At 53.5% G+C, this 16,284-nt stretch overlaps 6 protein-coding genes across 6 annotated transcripts; 3 read left to right on the top strand and 3 right to left on the bottom strand.

The window, feature by feature from the left end:
• Positions 1–4,433: 4,433 nt before the first annotated feature.
• On the bottom strand, positions 4,434–6,334 carry BO72DRAFT_445669 (putative MFS efflux transporter). Its single transcript, XM_040944113.1, has one exon. It carries the CDS (start codon positions 6,083–6,085, stop codon positions 4,592–4,594), a length of 1,494 nt encoding a protein of 497 aa, XP_040803854.1. The 5' UTR covers positions 6,086–6,334; the 3' UTR covers positions 4,434–4,591.
• Positions 6,335–7,739: 1,405 nt separating this feature from the next.
• BO72DRAFT_445667 (uncharacterized protein) lies at positions 7,740–9,468 on the top strand. The gene is made up of 3 exons (XM_040944112.1): positions 7,740–7,789; positions 7,930–8,454; positions 8,522–9,468. Exons 2-3 carry the CDS (start codon positions 8,088–8,090, stop codon positions 9,295–9,297), a joined length of 1,143 nt encoding a protein of 380 aa, XP_040803853.1. The 5' UTR covers positions 7,740–7,789; positions 7,930–8,087; the 3' UTR covers positions 9,298–9,468.
• Positions 9,469–10,037: 569 nt separating this feature from the next.
• Positions 10,038–10,509, top strand: BO72DRAFT_372320 (putative eukaryotic translation initiation factor eIF1a-like protein; the record flags this gene model as incomplete). The annotated part of the gene is made up of 2 exons (XM_040941040.1): positions 10,038–10,348; positions 10,401–10,509. The coding sequence occupies 2 exons, from the start codon at positions 10,038–10,040 to the stop codon at positions 10,507–10,509; spliced, it is 420 nt and encodes a 139-aa protein (XP_040803852.1).
• A 176-nt stretch (positions 10,510–10,685) lies between these two features.
• alg3 (dolichyl-P-Man:Man(5)GlcNAc(2)-PP-dolichol alpha-1,3-mannosyltransferase) lies at positions 10,686–12,093 on the bottom strand (the record flags this gene model as incomplete). Its single annotated transcript, XM_040948403.1, has 3 exons — positions 10,686–11,282; positions 11,377–11,900; positions 11,973–12,093. 3 exons carry the CDS (start codon positions 12,091–12,093, stop codon positions 10,686–10,688), a joined length of 1,242 nt encoding a protein of 413 aa, XP_040803851.1.
• A 372-nt stretch (positions 12,094–12,465) lies between these two features.
• Positions 12,466–13,317, bottom strand: BO72DRAFT_445663 (uncharacterized protein). Its single transcript, XM_040944111.1, has 2 exons — positions 13,182–13,317; positions 12,466–13,095 (listed from the first exon to the last, which is right to left on the bottom strand). Exon 2 carries the CDS (start codon positions 13,012–13,014, stop codon positions 12,592–12,594), a length of 423 nt encoding a protein of 140 aa, XP_040803850.1. The 5' UTR covers positions 13,015–13,095; positions 13,182–13,317; the 3' UTR covers positions 12,466–12,591.
• A 377-nt stretch (positions 13,318–13,694) lies between these two features.
• On the top strand, positions 13,695–15,415 carry BO72DRAFT_22517 (serine/threonine-protein phosphatase). The gene is made up of 3 exons (XM_040939808.1): positions 13,695–13,807; positions 13,958–15,245; positions 15,327–15,415. Exons 1-3 carry the CDS (start codon positions 13,791–13,793, stop codon positions 15,327–15,329), a joined length of 1,308 nt encoding a protein of 435 aa, XP_040803849.1. The 5' UTR covers positions 13,695–13,790; the 3' UTR covers positions 15,330–15,415.
• Positions 15,416–16,284: the final 869 nt, after the last annotated feature.

The following is a 16,284-nucleotide window of genomic DNA, read 5'->3' as shown; positions in this document are numbered from 1 at the left end:
CACCACCACTGATATATTCCATAACGAAGTACACGCGCGTCTCGGTCTGGAAACAGGCGTGGAGGTTAAGGAGGAAGGGGTGACGCTCTTTGTTGGCGATCAAGAAGACCCGCTTTTCAGACTTGGTGCTCTCGACTTCATCATTCTCGATGATGAACTCCTTCTTCAGGACCTTGATCGCATAAAGCTTCTTTGTGCTCTTGGTCTCCGCCAGCATGACCTTACCAAAGTTACCCTTACCCAAAACCGCCAGGAAGTTGAAATGATCCAGTCCGATTCTGACCTTCGGTTGTTGCTGAGGCGCCTCGGGTGCTTGCTTTTGTGCCACTGCCATACTCTGTTGCGGTGGCGGCGGCGGCTGCTGCTGCTGCTGCTGCTGAACGCCATACGGACCAGGGGCACCGACATTCTGCATCTGCTGATGTGGCACGCCTCCTCCTTCAAACATGGGATAAGCCGAAGGATCATAGCGAGCATGCTGGGGTGGCTGGGGCTGCACAGGGCGGCTTGGTTCTATAGGTAAATTGAGTTAGTTGCCGCCTAGAAGTTGATCCTCACCCTGTGAAATGAACATACCTGGCATCGCCTGGGGAGGACGAGTATTTGCCGCAGCTGCGGCGGCATGGCTTGCGAGATCGGCCGAAGCCGAGGTTCTGGGAGATGTCTGAGATGCTTGAGGGGTAGTTGGAGACTGCGGAGGCTTATATGACATAGACGCAGCGCTCACGGCATCCCGAGCGGCGGGCCGTGCTGGCTCGTACTGCTCGACAGGCTTTGACGGGTAGGCCATGGATGTATGGTCCTGCGGAGTCTGAGGAGCGCGCAAGGTGCGGTCGCTCAGGCGGCTGGTAGAGCTGACCGATGGAGACTTATTATGAACCTTTGCCCGAATAAGAGTTTCCAAGATCTGGTTAGCTGCTTCCATGGACATGCCACAGAAGTCGGGCACGAGATGAGTACAGTGGGCGTGACTCGTGAGACCACACTCTGTAGTAAAGCATCGCATGTCAGTTCCTGCCAGACTTTCGGGCCTTAGAGGGTTCACCTACCTGTACAGCGTTTTGCGTTCTTGCGTCCGAAAGGCAGCAAGTATCCACAGTGGCAACACCAGTTGGCTGAAAGGTTGGAGAAACCCTCGAAACGGTGCGGAATCCGGTGGTTGATCTTCTCTTCGTCCGGGTCCGTCTCATAGTTTGCTTTGCTGATACACTTGGTGACGACCTTGGGATAGCACTTCTTATGGCAGGTGTACTTGCAGTCAGCACACTGCATGCCGGCGGCATATTTCAGGAAATCGCCGCAAAGTGCGCAGCGCATGATGTTGTAAAACTGCTGCGTGACGAACTTGTGGCCTTGCTTCTCGTGGACCTCCTCCTTCTTCTGCCGAACAGCACCTTGACGATTGAGACCAATATCGAACGGACGTCGGTCTTTCAGTTGCTTGGCTGTGCATGATGTCAGTCCAATAGCCAGTCGCGCAATAGAGCGATTTCGAACTCACCGAAACTCATGGACAGCTGGATACGCCCAACTGGTTCCAACGCAAACCAAGAATCAATGATGACCTGGCCAGCACCCGGTGCGCCGGCCGCACCACCCTGACCACCCGGCCCTGCAGGACCCCCGGGGCCACCTTGATGAGATGCACCCATTCCTCCTGCAGTATCGGGCCGTCCGGGCTGTCCTCCATGTCCCATCTTTTCCGCAGAAACCCATCCCGATGCATTGAACTCCGTTTCGATCTTTTTCCGACGCATCTCCTCGGCAATGTCCGAAATGCGCACCCACAGCATGCCGATCGGGGTAGGCCGATCTCCAGACTTATCATATACGGTGAGTTCAATTTCGTTGGCCTTGTCAATCTCCAGGTTGAAAGTTTCATCCTGCCATCTATCTGTGCGGGTCGGCTTCGTGCGCGCTTTAATGGTATCCTCCACTTTCAGAACCACAAAAGTCTCCGGGCCGCGCGAGAATCGGGAGCTGGTGGCATGATCTACATCTTGAACGGCATGGATGCGCATGGTTAGCAGACCTGTGAGCGGCTTACGCAGGTTTGGTGTGCTTAGGCTCTCATCTGGCAGAAACGAAGGGTTAGCTACGAAACAAGGGTGAAAGATGGCGTCGGTGATTATGCGACTGACCATCAGGGCTGTCTGCTGATTCGATGTCGACGTGAAGATCCTCATATCGCTTCAGGGCCTGCTTCAGCAACTGGATCTTCTGGTTACTCTCAATCCGCCGGCCTTCAGCATCGGCACGACTCTTGCGATCTCCCTCATCCTGATACAAGCGCACCATCTTCTCGATACCAGCCTTGTATTGCTTCTCTACACTCAGCTTGAACTCCAGCTGGGACAGCATGAGCTGGATCTTGGGACCCAGGTACTGAGTGTCATATTTGATTAAGTCTGCAGATGATCAAGTCAGCCTTGCTTCAAGTCGCACCCGGGATGTAGGTCTCGATCGCTTCCATCCCGGCGACCGGGAATGTGAAATGCCTACCGAGCTTTGTGTAATTGGGGCGAGCCTTGGGCACGGGAGCGAAAGGGCGAGGGTCTGCGTATGGGGCACCTGACGGCATGGACCCTGATCCTCCCTGCGGATATTGACCGGCCCCTTCGCCATACTCATTGCCGTAATCCTTCTGCGGTGGCACAGGTGCACCGTCACCCGAGGGGATGCGTCGATCGGTCGGGGATGCCTGGCCTCGTTCTTGGCGCAACTGCAATTCCCGCATCTTCTCCTCGAGGTAAGCAATATTCTTCTGCCCATCGCGAATGTTGGCGTCGACCCTTTGCTGCACGAGAGGATTGTCGGTCGACTGTCGCATGTTCGAAGCGGCGGCGATGAGGGCCTTCTCCCGCTCGATCTTGCGGTAGACCGAGGCGATGAGCTCGTCCCCGTCCATGGTGAAGGTAGAATTAGCCGGGGAGAACTATTGGGAGGTCGACAAGAAACCCGTGAGAAGGATGGTTATGAACGGGTCCTGCTGCGATTAGAAGGCAGCCAGGAGAGATGAGGAGGGGGAGGGGAGAGGGGGAGGGGCGGGGAGCAGGAGGAGGAGGAAGGAGAGGGGGGGGAGGGAGATGGGGAATTCAAAAAGTGATAGTGAGAGAGAAGGGAAGGGAAAGAGATGACGGGAGTGAAGGAGGGAGGCGGAGAGGGGAAAGGGAAGGAAGGAGGAAAGTGGGGGGAGGGAGGGAGGGAGAAGACGGAGGGACGAGGGATGGAAGACAGAAAGAAGGAAGGGAAAGAAAATCGACAACAATAACAAGAGTTGGCGATCGCGGGGCTCTTACTTTTGTTGACAGTTGCAATTTGCAGGGGGGAAGGAAGAGAAGAAGGAGGGGAGGGATGAAAAAGAGCACAGAAATGCAAAGGACTTAATTAAGAAAAACCAGGGAAGGTAGAAGACACAAACAAGCACAAGATGAGATAGATATCATACGGAGAAGTTAGTCGTAGCAGATGTACTCGAGTAGCATGAATGATGGTGGATGAGATGGAATGTCAGTCAATTCATGGAAGCAAGCCAGTCCAGTCCAGTCCAGTCCAGGTCAGCTCATTGATTGAGTAGGGAGTCTGGCAAAACCGTCGTCAGTCAGTCAAGGCCGTCAACCAATCCATCAATCATCAATCAATCCATGCAGTCAATCGGGAAACGGACCACGGGTTGAGTGAGACAAGAATGGACGGACTAGTACGGAGTAGTCCAGAGAGTCCAGAGAGTCCAGAGAAAGACGGCCTCCCCGTGCTGATGATTAACTCACTTGCTCCTCGTGTCTCTCGCTCTCCTGCTTTTTCCGACCCAACGAGTTACTGACTGTGTAAACCGTATACCTTAGCTACAACTACCAATTTCGTAGTACTGATAGGCAGCATGTCACATCTTCATTCAAGTTTCAAGATCCCATGTATGATCAGGACTGAAAGGGTCATTTGAATACCAAGTCGTGCAATCAAGGTATGGGCAGAGGAATTTCGTTTGGTTTCTGACCGCCTGAGGGAATCATGAATCATGATCAATGTTGTTGCCTTGCATTCTGAGGCATCAATCACTCACGCCTGCCTGCCTTCTTCTGACGTGACATTCCCCCATATCTATACAAGATCACCCACCTTCCTACCCATACAATGACTCTTGCGACTCTTCTTTTCATTCCATCTATCCGCATTACCCAAAGAAATAAAACACAACACACACACCACGTCCTAGCCACCCCTGTGGATACTTTAGCATGCATATGTTGTTGACATCACTTCCTACGGAGAAGGCTAATCCCACCGAAATCCAGCAGCGATACAGTAGGAAGGGGTAAATCGGGTTCATGACGCTACACGAATGATCTTGCGGGCGGGAGAGGTCGCTCCCCTTGCTTGCGTCAGCTCTGCTGATACTCCACAACTGTATTGCAAAGGTCATCTGCCACCCCGCGTTCCACCTTGACCCGATGTGAGTTCATCTCCAAGCAAAATATGCATCCGCCCAATGCCTTGACAAACCGAACAAGAACACCACTACGAGAGTTCAAGTCGCAGCACAACACGCCCTTGTAAAGCATAGGGGTGGATAACAACCTGGAAAGAGGAATCACTCCGACCTCTTTGCGATACGCGGCAGAGATGCCCAGGCCACAAGCATCACTCCATACAATCCAACGCAGATCGGATGCAGCACGTAAGTGCCCACATTTTGCGCCAACAACCCCGTAAAGAAGGGCGAGGCGGCACCCCCGCTGCTTCCCAACGCACTAATGAAACTCAGGCTCGACGTCTGCATCGACCGGGGCAGCAGCTTGCTGAATACCGCAGTGGCGCAAGGGTAAACGGGGCCTAGGAGGAGACCCACGATCGCGACAGCGACGGCATCCCCGATGATGTTGGGAATGAGCCAGGTCATAAGCTGAAATGCGATGGATCCGATCACAAGGAGAATGACAGAAAGCTTTTCTCCGATAAAGTGGGCAGGATGCGATAAGAAGAAGCGACCGAGCGTAATCCCAGCCCAGAAGCCGGCACTAACATAACCGACGTGGGACGGGTCTCCATGGCGATAGCTGATGAGGAACGACACCACCCATCCAGAGATTGAGACCTCGGCGCCCTGATAGGCAAATATGAACAGAGCCCCGAGCAGGGTGGTCTTGTCCTTGACCACTTGCTTGAGAAGACGGCTTCGACTTCTTGACTCGCCGCCGTTTGCTTGCCGGGATGCGGTCTGCTGTAACGCGCCCAGAAGCTGTGCTGGAAGCTCTTTCTCGTAATTCGCGAACGACCATACCGCAAAGGTCAGGTTGAACAACGACAGCGCGAGGTTGATACAGTAGAAAAGGGACCAGCGAACTCCGTGTGATGCCATAGCAGTTGCCACAAGCGGTCCCACGACGCCCCCGACTCCATAGGACCCATGAAGACCACCCAAAGCCGCGGTACTGTTGGCGAGGTTCGCGCAGTAAACATTGTTTAGAGCCAGGCAGACGGCCATCCCCAAACCAAGAAGAAAGAAACTTGCAACGACCGCGGGAAATGGAGGTTTGCAGATGATGATCACGAATCCGGCCACTAACAGGCTCATGGACAGAGCATAACACTTGGCGCGACCAAGCTTCATTTCTAGTGGATGTGTGATCAAGGCTGCGAGTATGAAGCCCAAGGCATTGGTAACGAAGATCAGAGATACGACCGCATAACCGATATTGTAGTCTTTCTCCATGTAAGGGATCAAAGCACCAGGGGCGCTGTCGTTCAATCCCTGCGCGAAATTTATCAAACAGGTACTCAAGAAGCGCCATTTGGTCTTGGACGGGTTGCTGAAAGTCGGTGCCGGACCGGAAGCCTCATTCTCTCCAGGGGAGGCTGAGTGACTTTCGAGTTCACCTGGGGTGATAGAAGTCTGCACATCGGTGGCAGTATTCGATGATACACCATTGACAGGCTGTGGACGCCCTTGCTGTAGCTCAACCAACTCATGATCGGATGGGGTGTGTGCGATGCCTTGCTTATCTCTACGCACAACGGCAGCCGGACTGGCGATAGAAGCTGGGCTCTGAAACTCTACCAGGGCGCCAAATGCCGAGGCTGACATGCTGCAGGGTTCGGAAGAGTAAGGGCACGCTAGGACGGAGCTCTATACTTTGGCTGGATCACAAACACGTTTTGATAGATCGTCGCCTTTGGCAGTCCGCCCAGTGGTCTTTTGTAGCAATGGCGATGGACTGACTAATTCTTCTGGGGCCCCGCCAGCTGATAAATCGTAGTCCATCGGCTGAAGTCGTATAGGAATTCAAATCCCGAGAACCAATCAGGCTCACAGAAGTACGTGGACATGACATGTTCCCTTCGCACGTTCAGTGATCCCCAGAAGGCGCGGGCCAGAAGGCGTGGGCCAGAAGCAATGCGGAGTCGGTCAGATCAGCACATTCAGCAAGATCACGCTGGTCTTGGCTCGACTTTGTGGATTGGCCTCTGCTGGCACCAAGGCTCTTCTTGGCTGCTCTGCATGGAAATCTGGACCTGACTCGTAATAATACTCGATGACTGGCCGGATAGTCTGCATGTTGCGATGACTGAGAGTGGGTTGAGCACGGAGTAGATAGCAGTCGGCTTTGCATGTGAAAGCTTCAGCAGCGGGCAGATGTAACCATATGAAATATTATCGATACGAATAAAGTGCACAGGGAATGCACACACCCACGTATTCGAATTGACAGCACGTTCATGCAGTGATAGAGAGGGTAGTTGACTGGCCGCTCATGGAGCACGCTCCTGGATTGCTCTGGCTCGCTCATTGCGGTAATTCACGCGACTAGAACAGGCTCTCTAAACCGTGCGCAACGCTCATCGAGATCTGTGGTACTGATACAAACCACTGGGCAATGGAACCAGAGAATATGTGTGGGACCTTGACGGATACCCACGATCCAGAGGACTCTTTACTTTTGAAGGAAAACACCTTTTGCTTTTGACAAAGCTACTGAGTAGTTCCATGTTAGTGGATGCTGTAACGTCAACACCATTAACTTACAAATCTCCAGGCTCTGCCAAAGTGAATGAACAGCCAAATACGGTGGGCCGAGAATTTGTCTCGACGCAGGGAGGAATGTAAATCCGCTTCTACGGCAGGCTATTTGTGCCAATTTGCAATAACCCCATTTTCCATAGTAAACTTATACGCAACTTGGTATTTTGGTATATGGAACCCACTAAAGACACCTCGTTGGTTTTTAAGAGTCACCGGCCAAATGTTATGCAGTTTGGCGGTGCGGAGGCGGTGGGGCGGGCCCGTCTTACCCAAATAGGAAGGTCGAGTAGCCCACCGTAGCTTCCAGGAACGTCGCCGATCTCCAGCCCCCCCCCGGCCCGGACCTACTCCTCTTCTCTCCTCTCTCCTCTCCTTTCTTCTCTCTCTCCCCTCTTTCGCTGGCCGTTACGTTCCCGGCTTCGGTCTCTGATCGCGAATTTCATTCTCACGTAAAGGAAGTGTCTGCTCTTGCTGTCCTCGCCGCCGTCCTGCCATTCCTGTGTTTTCATAGGACTTTTCAATTTCACTTGTTGACTTTGGATTGGGCACGTACTCGTGACCAGGCCGCAAGAGCTTTCACCACTTTACTATCTTGTCTCCTCATCATTGATTCTTTATATGATCCAAGTCAGGGCTGCTTATCGTTACTCAAAAGCCCGGGTGGGAGGGCTACTCGATTCATCATCGAGGGGGTTTTCCTATATCTAGCTGATCTTACCACACCGAAATGACTACAGCATTCCCAAAGCCCTCCTGGGCCTTGAAGAAGCAAGTCCTTGTTTCTTTGCCTCAGGGAGATAATCCTTGCTTAGCCAAGCTTTACATTGACTACGATGGAGAAGCTAATCAAGGCACCATATCACTCAATTTCAAAACAAACTTACTGGCTAACCCGAAAGGCAAACTAGAGCAATTCTCGTTGAATATCCCACCAAGCGCAGTCGAAAGGTACAAAGTGGTACAGCCCACCACCGAAACACTTTTCCCAGAATCCTTTTTGGCGGAACTCCCAGCCCAGACGCATTGTATCTCGACGGTCGTAACACTGACACTTCAGCTGCATGAAATGGGTACTGTTGCCGGACCGCCTCTCATCCAGCCCCCGGATCAAGAAGACCACAATCTCGCCGCGTTTGAAATGATCTGCAAATCTAGTTCACTCTATATACACTTTACCCAGCGACAATTCAACAACGGTGAACTCGATCGGCTCAAGACTTTCTTCTTCACACTAAAAGAAGGACTCCGGCCGAAGGTTTTCAACCATGCGCGCAAAGGCAGAATCGAGCGAGATGGCCATGTCTTTGGGAAGATGCTTGATCCTCCCCCATACTCTGAGGAATCCGAGCCCGAACAGACGAAGAAGGGAGAGGACCTACCCTCATACAAAAGCCACTTAAAAGGAGTGCACGTGGGTGGAAAACGGCGCCGAGGTATTCTATTATATCGCTGTCTCGTGTACATTCCACTTTCCCTCAGTAGTTTATTAATTCCATATAGACCACTCCTCAATACCACCCGAGGATGACAGACGAACAAGACATGTTCTTACATCTCCAGAACCCTCGTGTTATTCCACCGAACCCAATACACCGAGCATTCCATCCCCAGTATCGGCCTCAATCCAGCCCACCCACTTTACGCGTGCTTCATCCCTTGACCGCATAGAACACGATACCCTTGCACGTATTGAGAATCTGCTCCAGGGGGCTTCCAACAATCTCATCCGCCACCTATTGACTCGCCTGGGATGCCGCTGCCAGCGGCCTACCCCTGCACCCGTAGAGAGCTGGAACCTGTCATCCAAACCCGAGAAAGAGCGGATCGATCCGAATGTCCAAGCATACATCGACCGGGCGATTGCGGCCCACTTCCAATCGGACAACATCCAGACGGTCTTCGAGAACATGGTGAGCAAGGGGGTGGACCAGGTCTTCGACGCCTGTAAAATGCACGAGACCGAGTTCCGCGAGCAGGTCGAGGAGTGTAATATCGAGGTCCGCATGACAGCCAACGAGTGTGTGAAGGAGATCCAAGAGCAGGCACAACAGTGCCTGGACGAGATCGATGAACAGGTGCAACAGTGCAAGGACGATCTCAAGGTTCAGGGAGAGGAGGTCGAGATGTCTGCGGAGGAGGCAGAAATTGCTCGGTTACGGCGCTGGTTTGACATCGTCTCGGCCCAGGCCCGACCCTTCGGTAGCTGCAAGTCAAGCCTTCAGGCTCGCCATGAGCTCGGCACTGCTGCTAGTAATGTCCGACGCAGCTCTTTCTGAGTTAGGTGGTTGCGTGGTGGTTCACACCGTGCTTATGCATGTCATTGAGCATTGCTGTCCTGTACTGCACTTAATCCCTATCGTTACTGACTGCCCCTGCAATCATCTCAGTCTACAGATATTGTACTGTACCTGAGCTACTTTGTATATAGTGCTAAAGTGAGAGAGTAAGATACCCACAACAATTACATACTGTATTTCTCTGGCAGAGGGCATGTAATTACGGTAGTTCGGGAGATAATCTGAGGAAATCGATACTGTATGACTTTAACTTCAGCATGTCAACTTAAGTATGCTAAAGTACAATCCAGGATTTAGTCGTGCACAGTATAGCTGGATCGCTCAGAGATTGCTCAGAATACGCACTTCTGTGCTTCCCCCCACGCTCCGGGCCGCTCAGTGAGCAAAAAGCGGCGCCAACTGTTGGACTTGAAAGCGGGAAGGCAGTTCAGTGGCACTCAGGCAGCTGGCAGGCAGGCTGCATTGTGCATTCCGGGGGAAACAGTCAATCACCGAATCGGGCAAGGCCCACTTCCCCCTCCGCACTGGGGAATTTCCTCAACTCGGAGAAAAAAAAAATCTTTGCCTCAGGTCCCATCAGAGCTTCCGTCATCCACTTTGATTCTCCATCACGGATACTCATTGTCACCTGTCTGACCATTCAGAGTCATCCGCATTCTATTCTTTATCCAAAATATCAGCCCGATTACCCCTCGCGGTTACAGTACCAATTGATCAATATGGGCCCTCCTCGGCGCAAGGTACTCGCCACGGCGGAAGAGACGATGGTCCCGCCGGATGAGCTTGCCCAGGGACACTTGATTACGCGGGTCATCAAAGCTACCGGAAACAACGTCTACCTGGTTGAGACGCCATCCAAGGAGTCGGCCCTTGTCGAATTGCCTTCGCGGTTCCGTTCGACCATCTGGATCAAGCGTGGATCTTACGTGGTGATCGACACCAATGCTCTTGAGGGCCGCGACAACAAGCTGAAGGGCGAGATTATCAACATCGTCCGGGACGAGAAGGCATGGCGCAAGGCTCCATTCTGGTTGGTTTACCCTCATGGAGAGTGCTTTGAATTACTATTAATGCTGTGGCAGGCCCAAGGAATTCACCAAGCAAGTTGTTGCTGCTTCGGACGACGAGGAATCCGAGGAGGAGTCTAATGTTGGTAAACTGCCGCCTTCGGACGACGAGTCTGATGCGTGATGATGTTCTTCCCATTGGGAATAGACTCCAAGCTTGGAGACCTTTGCTGCGCTATCGCTCTCGTCGCAATCTGGCGGACGGGCGTTGATCTGAACCGGCTTCTCCGGAGACTTTACGACATACCCTGGCACCTGCGCACTATAACCGGGCTCTCACAACTGTTCGGATCCAGTTGTTTATTGGAGATGCTCCTTTCTGCCTTGCTTCGCATGCGTAGCGGCGAAGGCGTTGGTGCTATTCGCGAGAACACCAAAGACTTGAATCGCAAGGGAGAGGACGACAACGATGGAACTCGTGTTGGTGCTTGGGTATGTGTTCCACGACCATTCCTGAGCTGCCCAAACGGCGTACAGCAGAACGGGGTGGAGGCCCGATTGCCAGAGAAGGAACGGCGTTGCCCAGGAGAGATAGGCGAAGAACTGGTAATGGAGCGACCTTGCACACAATAGACCAATCGCAAGCGATGACAGCAACGCGGTCATGATATACGATTTGGACAGTGGGACGGGGCGGTGTCGACCCGTGAGCAGGGTCTGGATGAACTCCGGCAGGCGAGAACTGACCGGTTTGAGCCAGCCAAAGGCAACAAATAGCACCAGCAAGACAAAATGGATAGCAAGCAATGTCAAGGAGAACCTTCTGGATAGGAACAGTTCTTCACCCACAAATCGCCAATTGACCGTCCATTTAAACATAAACTGCCTGGTCAGCTCGAAAGCTCGCGCAAGATATCCTGCTGGGTTTTCTCGTAGGAACGGAATCGCCAATAAAACCTTTATTCTCTTTTAGCATTGCGCCTCTTCTGTCTCTTCTAACATTGCACCCGCAGAACGGAAACCGAACTCGGATTGCCAGTAGGATACATACCTGGATAAGCAATGCCACCACACCGAGCCTGACGCTAGGCCCGAGGGACAGACTCAGGACCGTAATCACTGCAACGGCCGGGGCCAGAAGTAACAAGGTCATCTTGATGCCCACCCCGACCGACCAGACGGTAACGGCCGCCGTCCACTTCCGATTCTGGAACAACCAGACAGCGAGCCACATGGCCAAGGCCGCCAGCCCATCATTGAAGAGCCGGAGGACGAAGATGCTGTGCAGCCGCTTGGAGAGGACGAGGAGCGGCAACAGATACGGCGGCGCACCGGACTGCCTGTAGCAAGCCAGCACGACGACGAGGGTCACCAGGTACAGCGCCGCGAACAGGACCTGGCCGGAGAAAATGTCCCGACCTTCGTCCGTGAGGTGGTAGAGGAAGCTGTAACTGTAGACATGGGCGGCGGGGTAGACGAGCGGGCCCGTGGAGCCTTTGATCCGGGTGTAGTCGCGCTCGCCGGCAAGATAGAGGGCTATCTGCTGCATGTACGTAGACCAATCGATCTCAGTATCTGGCGTGGACAGCGCGAGAGAAGGTTAGCTTCGGGAGGTCCATGCAAGCAAGTACTTTAGCAGAGACATACAAGGGATCTTCCATATGATGAGGGTGCACAGGAAGGCGTCGCCTAATACCAGAAGTGGTGCGAGCCATACTGTGTGTCTGGAATTCAGACACAGATCCTTGAAGAAGCGCATCCACTCCATTCTGGATCTTGTCGCAGGTTTGCAATCATGGATGTCAATGCTTGTGGTGAGCTTGCGACGCATGTGGCCTTAGCAGGCCGGCGTGCAGCCGGAGCGGGAGCGGAGCGCAGCCTGAGCCAATGATACCTGTCCTGTTTGGGCTTAGTGGTTCTTTCCACACAGAACCCGGCCGCGCCCGCCTGCTTTCCAACCTACAGGCTCGTTAAAATGAAGAGCAAGCAACGTCCAATTGAGTGTAAATTGTTCATGTTCATATTGAATGTCAAAAGTGATCCTATGTAGTTACACAAGTCATGGCTGTAAGTACACTATCGATACAAAGATGGGTATATAATTGCCGTTAGAGCGGCTGATTCGGAGAGGCATCAAACCCCCAATCCGAAGCCTTCCCCCCAGCGAAGCCAACAATATCGCTTCAGTTGGCCAATTCCACAGTACAAGCCACGTTTCCCTCCCTCTCAAGATGCTTCATAGATTTCCTTGTAATAAACGTTGCAGTCACCGAGCTTCTCTCGTCGAAGGGGGTTGTGATGGTGTCTCCCCGCGGTTCGTAAATCCCAATAAGTCACCCAAAATTCCCTTCGGTTTCGGCACGGGGCATTGATGGCCCGCTTGCGACAGCTCAGCAGCCTCTGCTTCTAATTGGAGGAACGTGGAAACGTCTTCGTCGCTAGCCATGGGTGATTGAGGAAGGGCTCTATCCTCGAGGCCGAAGGGGTCCGCATCCTTGCGTTTCCTTCGTCGGACACGCGGAACCTGTTGTCCGTCGGCATTGACGGTCATCTCGGAGTCGGCGAGGGTGCGGCGGGGGGCAGGACAGGGGAAGACATGCGGAAGGCCAACGACGAAGAGGGATGCGAGGAGGGTGGCCGCGAAGAGAGAGCTCGTCGACCGCGAGCGAGGATGCAGATGCGGCGGCATTGTCGAGTGCTGTATTATGCAATTGGCAGGTGTTCAAGCAATGAGTGGGTAGGCCTTCAGTGACTGTGATTGTGACTTTGACTGTGGGCGGGGGGAAGGGGGGGGGGCATTGCGTTAGCGGGTGAGATTGAAGTAGAGCACCCCAGGCAGAGACGTGGAACACATACTTGACAGCAATTGGAAAGAAATTGACTCAATGGAAGGATATTAGAATGGGTCTAAAGAGCGGCATTGCCCCTCGAAAAAGCAAGTCAAGCGCGAGACCGCACGGGTAACTCAGCAGGACTGGGGAAGAGGGCGGGGGGGGGGTTTATGGGGAAGCTTGAATCATCGTAAGGTTTCTTGATTCGGGAAGGGAAACTTCGGAAATGGAAGAATTCGCCCGGAGCTGGACGATCAGATCTAATCTTATCTGCAAACCCCGTGATTGGCAAACAACCAGTGAAGCTACAATCAGCAGGAGTTCCGAGCAGCTGAGCAGACCTCATCATCACCATCACCATCACCATCATCCGCCTTCCATCTCCCCAACCCCTCCACGCCCTTTCTCCCTCCCACCTTCTTCCCCTCGTCTTACTATTCATCTCCAGCGACTCTTAGGCGGAAAGATGAGCGTGCATTTTCTCTACACTTAGCTGTTGTTTTTCTTCTATCACTGGGCTTTTGCGGCTTTGAACCAGAGTGAAACCGGTCCTCCATTCTTCGGACCCACCCCTCCCCCTCCAGCTTCCTTCCTCCGACCCCAGTGAGCCTCATCCTTTGAACACTGGCACACCATGAGTGACTTAGACAGGTATTGCATACATTCTATCCTCTCGTTTTCTCTCCGATAAAATCCCCGACCGTGCATATCCCACTTTGCGCAGAAAGAAAAAGGAAAGAAAAAAAAAACAAATACACAGAGAAAGTAAAGCACTGACTTACTCCTCCATTTCTCGTGCAGAGCGATCGCGCAACTACGCGCTTGCCGTCTGATCCCCGAGTCTCAAGTCCGCGAACTCTGCTACAAAGCGCGGGAACTCCTCATCGAAGAAGGCAATGTGGTGTGCGTGGACGCGCCCGTCACCATCTGTGGCGACATCCATGGACAGTTCCACGACCTGATGGAGCTCTTTCGCGTGGGCGGCGATGTGCCCGACACCAACTACCTCTTCATGGGTGATTTCGTCGACCGCGGGTTCTACTCGCTCGAATCCTTCCTGCTCCTCCTCTGCCTCAAGGTCCGCTATCCCGACCGCATCACGCTGATTCGCGGCAACCACGAGTCGCGCCAGATCACGACGGTCTACGGCTTCTACGACGAGTGCATCCGGAAATACGGCAGCGCCAACGTCTGGCGGTACTGCTGCGAGGTCTTCGACTACCTGGCGCTGGGGGCGCTGGTGCTGGGCGCCAGCTCAGGCTTGGAGCCCACGGGCCCCGCGCTGGAGACCACGTCGTCGACAATGTCGCTGGACGACAGCGAGCTGGAAACTGAGGTGCTGAACTCGCGCGGCGAGGTGACGATGAGCAGCTACCGACCCAAACAGCCGCGTACCGACTCGCCCCTCCTCCCCTCCCTCTCTCAAGACAAATCCGCCACGTCGTCCACCACCCAGACCCCCGCCTCCTCCTCGATGCCCCCTCTGCGATCCGGGTGGGCAGGCACCGGCGCCACCGGGGACTCCTCCGGCAGCTACGCCACCGGCACGGGGGCCGTCCTCTGCGTCCACGGGGGTCTCTCCCCACTCATCGACAGCGTGGATAAGATCCGACTGATCGACCGCAAACAAGAAGTGCCGCACGAGGGCGCGATGTGCGACCTCCTCTGGTCGGACCCGGACGAGATCGACGGCTGGGGCCTCAGCCCGCGCGGCGCGGGGTTCCTGTTCGGGGGCGACATTGTGAAACACTTCAACTACAAGAACGACCTGTCGCTGATCGCGCGCGCCCACCAGCTCGTCATGGAAGGGTACAAGGAGATGTTCGACGGCGGCATCGTCACCGTCTGGTCCGCCCCCAACTACTGCTACCGCTGCGGCAACGTCGCCTCCATCCTAGAACTCGGCGAGGACGCCAGCAACGGGGGCACGGTCGCCCGCAGCAACGGCGAATACGGTCGAAGCACCGGCGGTGCAGCCGGTGCGGCGGCCGTGACCCGAAGCCCCGGTCGACGGTACCGGGTCTTCGAGGCCGCCGCGCAGGATACAAGAGGTATGCCCGCGAAGAAGCCTGTTGCTGATTATTTCCTGGTACGTAACCCCTATTTTCTAAAGTCTTTCATTTCAATCCAACCCAACTCGAAAACTAATCCTCGTCCGGTCCGCAACCAGTGATAAGTGATACCAAAGTTCTGCTCCATCCTATTCAACCATCCACACATACATTTTCCTCCACGAAACCAAACCTGACATCACCCTCTTCTCGGCACCATATATACGCCTTACTTACCTACCTACTTACCTACCTACCTACTCCTCCTTCTACAACCAATACAACAAACTTGCATGGACATGACCTTTCTTTCTCTGCCTTGCGTTGCGTTGCCTTACTCATTCCGGAATTTCTTTTCCATTTTTCTAACCCTTCTATATCTGTACCTCTCTTTTTCCTTTTCTCTTTCCTTTCTTCATACATCCATACATCCACAGATTTTCATCTCGAAACTACATCCATCGTCCCCAGCATTTACAACCTCCAGGCCCCAATCCCCCTTCCTTACACCATGGAACCCAACCCCATAAAACCACCATGGATATTGTCCAGGGAAACTACGCTAGCTAAATAATCTTCCCCCTGCCTGTATCAGGCATAAATGGTTATTTTTGCTGTTCCTTGAAAAGTCATCTCGTAGACAGGCAGGCGAGGGGGGGGGGGTGTTGTTTGGGTCAAACTCAAGCTGTTCGACCTCGTAACTAGAGATACTTCTCAGGGTGTACTACTATTCGAAGGTATAGGGTTACCCCCCGCGCTACTAGTTTGCCTTTTTGCTTTGCTGGTATAATGGATTGGTGTGCATATGTAGGGCTGGAGTGTGCATACATGCTCAGGGACTCGTTCGCACAGGAACAAGATGAGTGAATGGCTGGTTGGTCTGGTCGAGGGGTATGGTGGCAAAAGTTGGGCTGAAAAGGATGGAACATGTGAGTTCAAGTTACATAGTTGGCTCTGGGTGTGGGTGTCGTGGCTTGTGCTCAGACACGACACGAGCGTGAGTTGCTATGCCTACTCAGAGACAGCTGAGGGATGTTGGTGGTTTGGTGTCTTCCACCATACTATCAATAAACAACC

This window comes from Aspergillus fijiensis (genome assembly GCF_003184825.1).
Source record: "Aspergillus fijiensis CBS 313.89 unplaced genomic scaffold BO72scaffold_11, whole genome shotgun sequence".
Classification (NCBI taxonomy): Eukaryota; Fungi; Ascomycota; class Eurotiomycetes; order Eurotiales; family Aspergillaceae; genus Aspergillus; species Aspergillus fijiensis.
Note: the sequence above shows the minus strand (reverse complement) of the source record. Positions and strands in the feature narration are given on the sequence as shown.

Excerpts from the sequence above, each read along its gene's own strand:
- BO72DRAFT_445669 (XM_040944113.1), bottom strand. The coding sequence starts at position 6,085 with ATGTCAGCCTCGGCATTTGGCGCCCTGGTAGAGTTTCAGAGCCCAGCT.
- BO72DRAFT_445667 (XM_040944112.1), top strand. The coding sequence starts at position 8,088 with ATGGGTACTGTTGCCGGACCGCCTCTCATCCAGCCCCCGGATCAAGAA. Across the intron at positions 8,455-8,521 it reads GGGTGGAAAACGGCGCCGAG|ACCACTCCTCAATACCACCC; the intron begins GTATTCTATTAT and ends AATTCCATATAG.
- BO72DRAFT_445663 (XM_040944111.1), bottom strand. The coding sequence starts at position 13,014 with ATGCCGCCGCATCTGCATCCTCGCTCGCGGTCGACGAGCTCTCTCTTC.